Genomic DNA, 14,169 nt, shown 5'->3' with positions numbered 1-14,169 from the left:
TAATATATGTGTTAATGTTGTATACATTTAGTAATGTCACTATTGTTGATTGACATTGTTGTATACTATTTTTGTTCACTTTTGTTAATAAAGTTCTTTAAAAAAACAAACTCAACAGCTCTGAGGGCGATTCGAGGAGACTGAGGTTGCTGAGATTTGAGACCTCTTAGCACGTGTACTGGTAAATGTCATTTTTAAACAGCCCATTTTTTTTTCTAATAAACCCTCGAGTCAGTTTTCATTCGAAAGCCATGTTTAATAATTTAACACCAACATGCATAAATCAAATAGAAAATACTTCACGTCAAGATCAATACTGAAAAAAATGATAAACATGACAGTTTTCATGATGCAAAAAAAAGAAAAGAAGAGTTCATTGAATGCTGGCAAGTTCTTATTCTGTTAGGCTGATGCTTTGTACACAATTAAATCAACAGGGTCTGATTTCACCCAGCAAAGGAATTAAAAATGTTTTTAAAAAAAAAAGAAATAAAAAATGAGAGCAAGTGAATCATAAAAAAAAAATACTATGACCAAAGTTTGTTAGAAAATGTTGATACTCCTATGTTACATCAAGATCATTTACAGCGACAGAACAACCTATTACAGGTGCACTCGATTTTGAAACCTCAAATCGGCCTTCGCCCATTTTAGTGAACGGAGGCCTCTCTGCACCTGGCAGGTAGTCACTGCTTTGCAAATCAAGCGCACTTGAATTGGTCAACTACAGACCCCCGACAGAAGTGGGGGTTTGAAAAGGACAAAGGACTCCAGGAATTAAATTTTTAAGTGTTTTCTTCTAGGACTAAGTAAAAGTCCTTCTTCAACTTCCTAGGGTGTGTGTGTGTGCATGTGTGTGTGTGTGAGTGTTGAGGTTGGGGGACATGCAAAAGGCCATCGATTCAACACCACCCATAGCGGCTGTTCCACAATATACAACATGGCAACAGCCCTCCTTCATGTCACAGGCGATTATTACCACCCTACAAATAATACTGCTTTCATCCCATCAGATCCAGTTCAAAATATTACTGATACCTGTCAAATATTGCAATACAAGCCGTTGCCATTGGCGAACACTTCGTTTATTGCAGTTTGAAGAACCCCGTTTTTGTAAACATGCATGCTTTTCCTCAAATGACAACCGGCAAAGTCTAATCTCCCAAGTTTCATTGTCTTTGCAACGGTCAGGGGAAAGCGAGAGGAAGACATACGTATATCTGTTGTCTGGGTTCAATGGCAAGAAACGAGACCATACAGTTTCAACAAGCACTGGTCACAAAGTTGCCGATCGAACATCGAGGACGTCTCTAGCCTCAAAGACTTAGTGTCTGTACTTCTGCTCCTGGAATCTAGCAAATAACCAGCCCCTACTTGACATGAACCTGCATGGACCCCCTTGGGTATAAGCGGCCTATGCTGTAACTATCTGGCCAGAGCTGCTACAATCCTCTCTTCATGCACAGAAGCATCACAAAGATTTCCATTTCTACCATTTCACAGCTGTATATGTTCAAAATCAACGGAGCTGACCATGTGACAGGCCAGCATGAAGGGACAACAAGAGATCGACGTTTGGTTCACCGAGGAGCCCAACAAAGAAGAAACAAAACAAAACCGCGAGGTGGCTTGGCTCGTGTGTTTTTCCAATAGGCACATATCTGTGTATACCGAAACCTCTATGCGAGGTGGTGAATCATATTTAGGCCGCCCCCACAGAAACCGTCACACCAACGTTCTGACTCACGGATGCACCGACAGGCCGCGTTTTCATTGCGGATTACGAGTCTGAATCCGGGTTACACCACACGGTGTCTCAAAGAACTGACAAACCAAACCAAACCCTGATGGCTGACTACCCCGGGGGGCAGAAATTACTGGGATGGTAAGCGTTCTTCTGCCCATCACTTCAGAGGTTTACATCCTCCATCGAGTGGCTTTGCTTTGAGTTTAAAATGTCACCAGCCCTCTTTCTGAATTGTGCGGCGGCACTGGATTGAAGTGAATTTTGTTAAGGCGTGTATTTACAGGTTATGACAGTCGTACTGTGACAGTATTACTGTAGAGTGGCTCTGAACTGTAACGACAGTGAAGTATGTTCCTTAAGGGTACTGTGGATTTTGTGCAAGAGCTAGCAACATGTGTCAAGAGGTTTCCAAGCGGGGATTAAAAATGCCAAACAGGTACAGAAAAAGTGGCTTACTCGCTCCCTGGTTGCCACTAAAGCGGATGTAGCATCCAATTAAGCATGGCTAGCTGGCTCTGAAGGTGTACATGTTTGTGTAAATCCCATTTTAACCATATGGAGGTTTGATATCCAGCAGGGTAGAGAGAGGTGCGTCCCTGTTTCGAGTGTCTGAACTTCTTTCGCGACACCAAGCAGATGAAAAAGAACGGGGCGGCTCTGGAATGACGGGTTTGTTGGGCTCAGACAAGTCAATTGTATTTTGAACACGAAATCTGCTTCATAACACTGTTTAAATACAATACTGCTCTATCTATACACATGTAAAAGAAAAAAAAAATACCGTTTCACGTATTCATGTTTCAAGTCACATTTGTGTTCCTCACTTTACTGTCCGCCTCATGTATATATGACAGTCCTGAAAGTAAGACTAGGACTCCAGCACCAGCCGAAACGCTGGGCCTTTTTTTGGCTGTCATCTGGTAATTCTTCGCTAACCTTTTCTTTTTTTTGGGGGGGGGGGGGGGGGCCTCCTTTTCTCCCCAATTGCATCCGGCCAATTACCCCACCCCGAGCCGTCCTGGTTGCTGCTTCTCCCCCTCTGCTGAGCCACGGAGGGCTGCAGACTACCACATACCTCCTCCGATACACGTGGAGTCGCCAGCTGCTTCTTTTCACCTGGCAGTGAGGAGTTTCGCCAGGGGGACGTAGCGCGTGGGAGGATCACGCTATTCCCCCCAGTTCCCCCTCCCCCCTGAACAGGCGCCCCAGCCGACCTGAGGAGGCGCTAGTGCAGTGACCAGGACACACACCCACATCCCACCTGCAGACACGGTCAACAGACTGTGCATAACTGTGGTCCACTGACTTCCGGTTTCTACTGCAGCGGTCATACCAGTTTCCTGTTTGTTGGCGTGTGCCACTGACAATGGCATAGTTTTCACGATGCCTGCAAGATTTACCACGGATAAATGTCGACAACATGCACAGAACTGTCAACAAACTTTCACCTGCACCTACCAGCTAATGGGTTAAAAGTCCACAATTATGAGGATGAGGATACTCTTCCTCATAATTGTGAACGTAACTTGATATGTACAGCTTAAAAAACTTTTCACCCGTTGTCAATAGCTCACGCCAACAAACAGGAAACTGGTACGACCGCTGCAGTAGAAACCGGAAGTCAGTGGACCACAGTTATGCACAGAGGGATGTCTGACCAAGCCGGAAGTAACACGGGGATTCGAGCCGGCGATCCCCATGTTGGTAGGCAACAGAATAGACCGCCACGCCACCCGGACGCCCCCACTATAACCTTCTCCTACCTGTGTTTCCTATTAGAAAGGAAAAATCTCTGGCAGCGAATAGGTTCAATTTAGCACGTGGAATCTGAATGGAAAACAGTGACGCATCCCTTTTAGAGGCAGATGAGTGGGGAAACGAGGTAACACACGACTGCTTCAAACTATGGGGGGCGGAGAAATTCAACTGTCTCGTGGGTGTGTGTTATTTTTCAGCTAGCAATTATTTACTCCTCTTTTGGTGCAACCATGGACCAATTAGTAGTTGTGTCACAATGTGCTGCAACGTTACTGTATAATCACCCAGTAATCATGAAGACGAGGAAGCCGCAATTTAAAGCAAACGACTAAAAGACAAATAAAAAAATTCAACAGGTACACAATAGGTCCAAGTCACTTGACTTCCAATCAGTGGAATGACAGTTTGTCATGGGTGAGGGATCCACCTTTTCCATTCATTCAGTCGTTCCACCCACAATCTGTTGTTTCCCTTTACATAGTGCTGCCTCTAACAAGGGACATAAAGAGAAACCTTGACACGTTCAATACATTTTTTTTTAAATATACCCCCCCCCCTTTTTTTTTCTCCCCAATTGTATCCGCGCAATTACCCCACTCTTCCGAGCCGTCCCGGTTGCTGCTCCACCTCCTCTGCCGATCCGGGGAGCGCTGCAGACTACCACATGCTTCCTCCGATACATGTGGAGTCGCCAGCCGCTTCTTTCACCTGACAGTGAGGAGTTTCACCGGGGGAACATATCGCGTGGGAGGATCACGCTATTCCCCCCCAGTTCCCCCTCCCCCCTCGAACAGGCGCCCCGACCGACCAGAGGAGGCGCTAAGTGCAGCGACCAGGACACACACCCACATCCGGCTTCCCACCCGCAGACACGGCCAACCATGTCTGTAGGGACGCCCGACCAAGCCGGAGGTAACACGGGGATTTGAACCGGCGATCCCCGTGTTGGTAGGCAACGAAATAGACCGCTACGCTACCCGGACGCCCAGTAAAACTTTTTTCTCCCATCACCTGAACTTGTCACAGCATGGAGCAAAAATGTTTCTGAACTGGCAGCTTGGTTGGTTTGTTCTAGCATCGTTCTCAAGCCACCTATGAAACAGGTGAATAGCATTGCTGTTTGAAAGCAAATAGTGTTGTGAAATTCCAAGTTAGCTAGTGGTTAGCAGTGCCCGAACTGTGCCAACGAGACATGACAACGCTGCTAACAAGCTGTTTCCAAGGTAACTGGAGCATGAAACCAACCCATTACCACCCCACAGAATAACAAGGGGCTGGGGGAAATAATGGCACTGGACAAAAGTAAAAAAGAAAAAAGTCCCTGTGTACCTTCAACCACAAGTGGTTTTCACTACACAGATGCAACAGTGCTGCTGTGCTGCTACAAGGAAATATTCTCATTCTTGGGATGGTGCAACACATTGTTCTGTTGTGTCGATCAGGAATGAAGATTCACAGAGATGAGTTGCTGTTTTTCCAAAATAATAATGTCACTGTGCATACTGGTATGCAGGCCACACGAGCTGGCCCTCAAACTCGCTGACCAGTGGGGTTATTTGAAGTGGGGGGGGGGGGATACTAATCCATACAGTTGTCATTCAACGAATTTGGAAAAACCCCACCTCTCATCGAAGATATGTGTAAAGGTATGACATTATTTGAGAGATCACATTATTTGAGGGATGGCATTTTCAAGCTGGCTTTTAATCGGATGGGTAAAATGTGAATTTTATTTGTTTGTAGGAATGCGCTGTAAAAAATCCAAGGCATTCATCTACCCTTTCCACTTCCCAACGTCCATCATGAGAGTTTCAATCTGAAATGGGCGATCCTAATCTCCTCTTCCAGCTGTCATCTGTTGATCCAGTTTTTACTTCCTTTTTTTTTTTTTAATCAAATGAGGACTGGTCACATTTCCCTCTATCCTTCCATCCCTTCCCACGAAGACACATTGCGTCTTCATGATGACTTCTTCCTGTCTCTTATCCTCTAAGGAGCAGAAGTGTTCCTTCAGTCCCCCCGCCGCCTCCCTTCTCCTGGCCTTCTCTCAGAACAGCACTTCTTCGTTGGTGATGAGCGTCTCCACCACCAGTCTCTGGTATCGGATGTCGTTTAGCGCCGTCATGGCGTCCAGGTCAGGGGCCCTCATCAGTGTGGGGCCGAAGACGATGCCCAGGTTCTCGCTGGACATCAGGTTCTCCTTCTCACACTTGGTCACCCTGGAGGGAAAGAGAGGGACAGATGATGGTGGGGTTAAAAGAGATGGTGGGAGGTTGAAAGAGTGATGTGAAGATGGCTGAAGAGCAAAATGGAGAAGGAACTAACATTACAGGGGGGAGAGGGGGGAAAAAAACTGCAAAGAGAACCTGGTGCTTCATCTGACAAACAGCAAGAAGAATAACGATTACAAAACTGAAAACTCAACAACCAATGGGTGATCGAAGCAAACTCCCAATAATAATGGTGCTTACACAGTGTTGAAAACCAGGGAGCAAACAAACCCACGTACGAAGTCTGCCGGATATACTACACACATTTTTGCCTTTCATCGTTGATGGAACCTGCAGCACATTGAAAGGTGTACCAACCCTATTTCATAGGCCACATTACCCATAATAAATTACACATAAAATGCAAAACGGAGTCTAATATGGAGGAGGAATTACTAAATAAAGAGGAGTTCAATTCCCTCAAAGCAATGGCAAAAAGAGAGTGTGAGGAGGTGGTACATGAGACCACATTATAAAAATAGTACTTGGATATACTTGTCTTCCATCCATTATCCAAGCCGCTTATCCTACTAAGGGTCATAGGACGCTGGATCCTATCCCAGCGGTCATTGGGCGGCAGGCGGGGAGACACCCTGGACAGGTTGCCAGTCCATCACAGGGCCGACACAGTCACACCAAGGACAATTTAGTATGGCCAATTCACCTGACCTACATGTCTTTGGACGGTGGGATGAAACCAGAGCACCTGGAGGAAACCCACGCAGACACGGGGAGAACATGCAAACTCCACACAGAGGACGACCTGGGATGACCCCCAAGGTTGGACAACCGCGGGGTTTGATCCCAGGACCTTCTTGCAGTGAGGCGGCCGCGCTAACCACTGCACCACCGTGCCGCCCTCTTGTCTTGTCACACAAAATATGAAAGCCAAGACATATTTTGTGCAACACAGAGTGTGTACACTAAGGCCCAATCCCAATTCCCCCCACTCGGCCCTACCTTTAGTTTTGGAGCGCCCTCTACTGGGTAGTGGCCCATCAGAATGGAGCTACAAGGGGTCACTTAATTGATATTCATGGGGGAAATTTCTTTTCTTTTTTTGTTTTGGATTTTCCCCCCTTTTCATCCCCAATTGTACCCATCCAATTACCCCACTCTTCCAAGCCGTCCTGGTCGCTGCGCCATCCCCTCTGCCGATCCTGGAAGGCTGCAGACGACCACATGTCTCCTCCGATACATGTGGAGTCACCAGCTGCTTCTTTTCACCTGACAGTGAGGAGTTTCACCAGGGGGACATAGCGCGTGGGAGGATCACGCTATTCCCCCTCTCCCCCGAACAAGTGCCCCGACCGACCAGAGGAGGCGCTAGTGCAGCAACCAGGACACATACTCACATCCGATTTCACACCCGCAAACACGGCCAATTGTGTCTGTAGGGATGCCCGACCAAGCCGGTGGTAACACGAGGATTTGAACCGCCGATCCCTGTGTTGGTAGGCAACGGAATAGACCCCGAAAACTTCTTTTACTTTCACCCTGGTTGATTCTCAATCTGCCCCTTGGGGTCCCACAGTTTTGCTGGTTGTCCATCTTGCCAGTTAGCTCATTACATTAAGAGTGTAGCTCTGTGGTCAGCTAGTCTGTACCTCTTGAGATGGGCCATGAGGTATCGCAGCGTCTCGCAGTGGGCCGGAGGCAACAGCTTCAGGGCTTCGTGGAGAGATTCCAGCCTCTTCTCCGCGTCTGTGATCTCTGCAACACACACACGGAAAAAGATGCAGACCCACAACATGACAGAGATCAATGCAGAAGCACAGACGCAATCGCAAATAAACAAACGTGCACATGCAGGCATGGTGAGGACTTACTTGCGGCGTCTATGAAGCGTGGGTAGGCGTCGTATGTGATGAGGGGGATGGGCAGCTCTCTGAAGTAGAGTTTAAGGGCTCCAGTGATGATGTTGATGTCTTCGTAAACGTTGGAGGAAATATCCGCCTTCTCTCCGTCTGAAAAACCAATTCCATCAACCCATCGGCAAACTGATTCGTCAGGCAATCAATTAGTCAATCAATCAATCACAGTCAGAGTAGGAAAAACAAGTCCAAGCTAAAAACAAGAGAGGAAATGAAGAATTACTCATACTGAGCTTGAAAAGACATCCATCTTCTCTGTGTCACTGTGCTAAAGCGTAATACAGCTCTCAAAGGGATTTCTGGATGTCGCTTCATTGATCGCCACTGGTCAATTCACTTACCACTTGCCCTCCCCCACAGAAAGGACAGACCATTTTGACTGGGCAACCTTGATTCGCTCCTACCATTTTCACTGTAAACTGGTGAGCAAACAGGCTTGCCTCACCTAACCAGTTCCCCTTTGGACAAATCCATCCATCCATCCATTATCCAAACCACTTATCCTGCTCTCAGGGGCCTGGAATGCTGGAGCCTATCCCTGACCTACATGTCTTTGGACTGTGGGAGGAAACCGGAGCAACTCCACACGGAGGATGACCCGGGATGACCTCCAAGGTTGGACAACGCTGGGGTTCGAAACCAGGACCTTCTCGCTGTGAGGCAACCACACTAACCACTGCACCACTGTGCCGCCTGGACAAATTCAAATCACTAAAATGACTTAACAAAACAGTACCAAAAACTGACCTGTCTATGATGATGTTTCTACTCGGGTTTGTTAAAAGAGGCCCTGGAGTCCAGCGGGTCAGAGACACAGAACTCACCTCTGTCGAAAGCCAGCTTGACATCTTCAATTAGCTCGCTGAACCCTGATATCCTGTACAAACCCTCGGACTGGAGTCCTAGAAAGACAGAAGAAAGCTGAGTTGTCATTTAAACTATTAAATGAGTTGTGATGAGCGTTTTTAATTTTCAAATATCTCTACTCTTCGGATAATATCAATACTTCAGATAAAATACTTCACTCTTTAGATAACACTGGTGTCTGCCTTGCCCATGAAGCATATTTCATCAGAACTGAGAGACAGAGAGGCAAAATTCACTGAGCATTGGAGAGTCTGAGCTTTGACAAACAATCCAGACAAAACAAGAAGGAGAGAAAATGGAAGAGAAGGAGATAAGATTGAAAAAACAGATATAGAGAGAAGCAGATAGAGAGAGTAAAGAAGAGAGGTCTAAATTAACTGAGACAAAGGCGAGAGAGTGAGTGTAAAGAGCGAGAGAAAGGGTATGAGGTTCAGGTAAGGAGAGGAAAGTCAATAAAGTGTGTGTGTATGTGTCTGTGTGTGTGTGTGTGTGTGTGTGTGTGAGAGACTGAAGAACCAGTCAAGTTCAATCTGTCCCTGTGAAGCAGATGTATTGATTTCACAAATTAATTTGAGGCAAGACTTCAAGCCCTGTCAGTAAACCCACTGCCTCCATTAAGGCCCCCCACCCGTCCACCCTCCTGCTTGACACTCATTCCAACAATCTGCAAGGGTCCCAAGGGGACCATTTTCTTGTTCTCTCACTGTCTGTGTGTCCTTTTCAATCAGTGTCACTCTCTCTCACACACACACACACACACACACACACACACTGTCCATCTCACCTCTGGCCTCTATCTCCTGGATGCACATGTCCACCACCATAGGTCTTTTGGTGTTGTGGGCTTTGACCAGGGTGGTGAGGTCGCAGCTGTAGACCTTCTTGACGTGGCGGAGGTCCGGCTGGCAGTCGTTGGGCACCACCTTGGAGCACTGCTTGTGAACATTCAGCCCACAGTCTGACAGAGATACAAAGGGGGGGGGGGGAGAGAGAGAGAGAGAGAGACAGAGAGAGAGAGAGAGAGAGAGAGAGAGAGAGAGAGAGAGAGAGAGAGAGAGAGAGACAGAGAGAGAGATTCAATGTCCTGCCTTTTTTGTGTACTAGATATGATTAGAGACACTGGTGAAAAAGGCGATGCAGGTGAGGCTCCATCACCTCAGGCACCTGGAGAAGTGTCTCCCCACAGACCCAGAAAACCTTTTATTCTGGTGTCATTGAGAGCATCCTGGCAGGGAGCATCACCACCTGGTATGGGAACTGTACCTCTCAAGACCAAAAAGCCCTGCAGAGAGGGGTACTGCCAGCTGAGTGTACCTCCAGGTCCACACTCACACCCCTGCAGGACCAGGCAGTGCAGGACCGGGGCTAAAAGGATTATTATGGATCCCCAACATCAAATAACTGACTGTTTCAGCTGCTGCGGTCAAGCAGACGCCTCCATAGCCACAAGGCCAATACAGAGAGACTCAGGAGTTTGTTCACACAGGCAATAAGGACATTAAACTCAACACAATTACATTGGTAACACTACCGCCATTTTGCCTCAGACACTTTCCACACACACTTTACTCATTCAGCCTATTTGCACACTTGGACTTGTACTGTATAGTAACTGCACATTGTATTTAGATATTAATTGGGATATACCTTCTGTATACTCCCTGGATATTTTTTTTTTTACTTTTTAAATTTTATTTTATTTCATTTTATTCTCATCGTTGTTCCATTTCTTTTTTGTTGCACAGTTTTGGAGTTTGCCAAAAAATAATGTCACTGCTTAGTGTACTTGTACATGAACTACGTGACACTGCACTGTTTCCACAACAACTCTCCTGTTATGTCAACATATTTGTTGTCTGGGAGTTGAAACTGGAAGAGGTTTGAGAGCATCAGAGAGACATAACGAGGAAGAGGGAGAGAGAGAGAGAGAGCGAGAGAGAGAGGAGATGACAAGTGATTCGATAAAAATAATTTTATAATCCTACACTAGATACCAGGCCAGGCCAGCAGCCCAGACAAGATATATAGTTTATTTTCCAGCTGTTAAGAGATCATAGCTACACTTGTCATTTTTTCAAATCTGGTTATGCAAATGGGACTTTTATGAGAACGTGTCCCTGCTACTCCACACCACAATCTCCTTGAGTATTTCCATGCGTAGCTTCGATCCCTACACAGGCCTGACTGCCTCTGTCGGGTCTATACAGTCCCTTATCGAAAATAATTTTTTCTTTGGTGCATCTGGACCTGCCCCTTAAATCCTTCTGGTGTGGACAACAGATAAAAGTTGCATAGAGGGCATCCGGGTAGTGGTCTATTCCGTTGCCTACCAACACAGGAGATCGCCAGTTCGAATCCCTTTGTTACCCCCGGCTTGGTCGGGCATCCCTACAGACACAATTGGCTGTGTCTGCGGGTGGGAAGCCAGATGTGGGTATGTGTACTGGTCGCTGCACTAGCGCCTCCTCTGGTCAGTTGGGGCGCCTGTTCAGGGGGGAGGGGGAACTGGGGGGGAATAGCGTGATCCTCCCACGCGCTACGTCTCCCTGGTGAAACTCCTCACTGTCAGGTGAAAAAAAGTGGCTGGCGACTCCACATGTATGGGAGGAGGCATGTGGTAGTCTGCAGCCCTCCCCGGATCGGCAGAGGGGGTGGAGCAGAGACCGGGACGGCTCGGAAGAGTGGGGTAATTGGCCAGATACAATTGGGGAAAAAAAAAAAAGGGGGGGGGGATTGCATAGAATTTACAAGTCGAATCACCGTCACTGTTTTGACATGGTTTCACAAGGCGACCCACACCGAGCTGTCACTGATGGCTCACAGTCTGTTCTTTGGCCTGGCAGTCATATTTTTAATGTTAAAAAAATAAATAAAATAAAATCAATGTTAAACCGCAGATGACTCAACAGCACACTAGGCTAACTTCAGCTCAATTTCAAGCCACATGAGAGCAAGAGAAACAGTGTGAAGGAAGTGAGGGACAAAAAACAAAAAAAAACATGACACATCAATGGAGGAAAAAAAATGGATAGAAAAGACGGGAGTGTAGGAGGGTGGAAAAGATTGAAAATGAAATCACGTTTGTCGATATCGGCGTGTTTTTGTGAGCAGTGACGATCAGCAGCAGAGAAGACGACAGGTAAACAATTCGTAACAGGCTCTGACTTCACACAGCACGAGGGAAAGGGTACTGGAAAAACAGAGTAGAGGAATTGTGCATGAGAGAGAGAACGAGCGAGACTTTATAGTAGTTCAGATCTTGCCCTTAAGCGCAGCCCGATGCAGTTTTTTATTTGCTTAGACTAGTGTAGGTGAGCAGCGGACAGGATCTGGGGGACAAGTGAGCGATCTTTTTATTCAGGAAGAAGAAGAAGAACAGAAGGGGAGGAGGAGGAGGAGAAGGGAGGGGGCGATCACGAAAGTCGCGGAGAAAACACAAGAAAGAAAGAATCTAGGCGTGTGTGTGAGAGAGAGACTGTGTGTGTGTGTGTGTGTGGGTGGTTGTTACCTGCACATTTGACGCCCTGAGCGATGAGACCCCACATGAAATTGGCACAGTACTCACACCAATGGGGTCCCCGGAACGTATGAACCTGGGGAGAAAAGAGTGACAGAAAGAAATGAGGAGAGAAGAAAAGAGAAAAGAGGGACCGAGGACCTCTTTGACGCCAGTCTGAATAGAGTCTAATGAAATAAAACAAACAAAGTTTTAATTATGAATGTATAACTCTGCGGTGTGAAACCTGCTGATCTGTGTTTGTTTTCAAAGGCCCCCTTGAGGAGGCGTCAGGCCGCCCGCGCATCTATTTTGATTTGCATGTTATTCCCACTGTCGACCAATAGGGGTCAGCGTTACTGTGGAAATGACGTAACGCTTTAAAAAAAACTATAGGGGGGGAAAAATTAAACGACCCAACAATGGCTAAAAGGAGCTGAAGACGTCCGGAGGATCACAATAATTTAATGTAGCTTTCTGAAAGACATTAGATGAAGAGGGAAGATGAGATGAAGAGTAAACTGAAGGGGGCTATGGGGAGAGACAGCTGGAGAGAATTAATTAGTGTGGCCCTGGCCATTATTTAAAGAGAAATTCCCTGTAACACACACACACACACACACGGTGACAGGGCATGATGCCTCTGACAAATGACCTCCTTGCCGCCTCTAATGATGCTGATCAGGAAATCAACATTATTCTACTGATGTAATGTATTCTGCAACGCCGTACAGCGCTCTGAAGGGCACCGGCCAAATATAAATGCAAATGACTATGTGTGTATGTGTGTGTGTGTGTGTGTGTGTGTGTGTGTGTGTGTGTGTGTGTGTGTGTGTGTGTGTGTGTGTGTGTGTCCTTATCACCCAGTGGTCTCTGAGGTGAATTAGAATAACAAACAAAAAAAGCTGAGTCGGTGATTTCAGCAGGCACCACAAACAACTGGAGAAGAGAGAGAGACAGAAAAAAATATATAGAATAAAGAAGAACAAAGAGAGAGAGAGAGAGAGAGAGAGGGAGGAAAATACAGGAAGGAGCAGAGGAGGTCAGGAGTGTGTCTCACCTTGAAGTTGTGGACCTTCTCGTATTTGGGCGCGAGGTCGCTCTCCCTCAGGGTGGCTCGTCTCACCAGCGACGTGAGCTGAGAAAGGGCAAAAGCTCTGATTGGCTGCCAGAAAGCAGAAGCGGGGGAAGCGGGCTTGGAGGGGGCCGACGCCGGGCTGAGGCGGGCACCTGACCTAGACCCGGCGTCCGCGGGGGAGCAGGGGAGGGCCAGGGAGGGAACTGAAACGACTTTCGAACCCGGGGCTGACCCGCTCTGCCTCACCTCCACGTCGGCCCGCCTTCCAGATCGCTTCTCCCCATTCCTGACAATGTAAGTCTCCCGGCTCGGCATTGTGGCACTTGTCGTTTTCAGGTTGGGTTCAAACCCCAAAGGGGAATATGCAAATCCAGTAAAATAAATGGAAAAATTCTCGGCAACGAAGAAGAACACACGACTACTAAGCCCTGCCTTGCCGTAGCGGGGATTTGGAAAACGAGAAAATGTTCGAAGGAAAAATTCTTTTGTTTCAAAGGTTACAGCTTTGAAAAATAGGGCAAAAGTTCCCAAATTTAGGACTAAACGAAGACATTCCTGACGTGCGGACGGAAACAAACAGCCTCCTTGTCGCGTAGGTGGCACACAACTGGATGTTCAGAGAGGTGAGCTTGGATCGGAGCTTGGAGAGCGCCTGCCCTCTCTGACAACAACATGCATCACCGACGAGTCCCACACTGAGCAGCAAACCAATCGCGTCGGCTAAGAACCGCAAAGATCAGCCAATCAGATTAGCTCTGCATCCCGATGGGGCTGATATCAGCCAGCAGCCAAAACAAAAAACCAAGAAAAGAAAAGAAAAAAAAAACAGCCAACGCAACAATAAAGCCGTCTGAGGACACAATAAACAGGGAGGTAAAATGAAAAGGCTGGAAGAAAAGAAAAAGTTCAACTCATTTCATTGTTGATTCAGCTAATTTGCGGCGACCGACAGGAGACTGGACTTGTGTGAGAGCGGGAGGATGTGCGGTCCCGAGTCCTTGCTTCAGCGGCGAGGTGATCTTGTCTGTGAGCACACCTTAGTCTGCGCGTCCACGAGTGTGTGTGTGTGTTAATCCTCT

General features: G+C 47.1%; 1 protein-coding gene across 2 annotated transcripts in view; it reads right to left on the bottom strand.

Moving 5' to 3' along the window:
* Positions 1–4,887: 4,887 nt before the first annotated feature.
* Positions 4,888–14,169, bottom strand: part of LOC130131549 (N-chimaerin) — a 31,275-nt gene continuing 21,993 nt past the window's right edge. For both annotated transcript variants that reach the window (XM_056301282.1, XM_056301281.1), the window contains 7 exons: positions 13,073–13,150; positions 12,025–12,109; positions 9,301–9,474; positions 8,474–8,551; positions 7,605–7,742; positions 7,383–7,488; positions 4,888–5,724 (listed from right to left, as the gene is read on the bottom strand). In XM_056301282.1, coding sequence (XP_056157257.1) covers positions 5,553–5,724; positions 7,383–7,488; positions 7,605–7,742; positions 8,474–8,551; positions 9,301–9,474; positions 12,025–12,109; positions 13,073–13,150 — 831 coding nt within the window. In that variant the 3' untranslated portion in view covers positions 4,888–5,552. The remainder of the gene's footprint in view (positions 5,725–7,382; positions 7,489–7,604; positions 7,743–8,473; positions 8,552–9,300; positions 9,475–12,024; positions 12,110–13,072; positions 13,151–14,169) is intronic.

This window comes from Lampris incognitus, chromosome 21 (genome assembly GCF_029633865.1).
Source record: "Lampris incognitus isolate fLamInc1 chromosome 21, fLamInc1.hap2, whole genome shotgun sequence".
Classification (NCBI taxonomy): Eukaryota; Metazoa; Chordata; class Actinopteri; order Lampriformes; family Lampridae; genus Lampris; species Lampris incognitus.
Note: the sequence above shows the minus strand (reverse complement) of the source record. Positions and strands in the feature narration are given on the sequence as shown.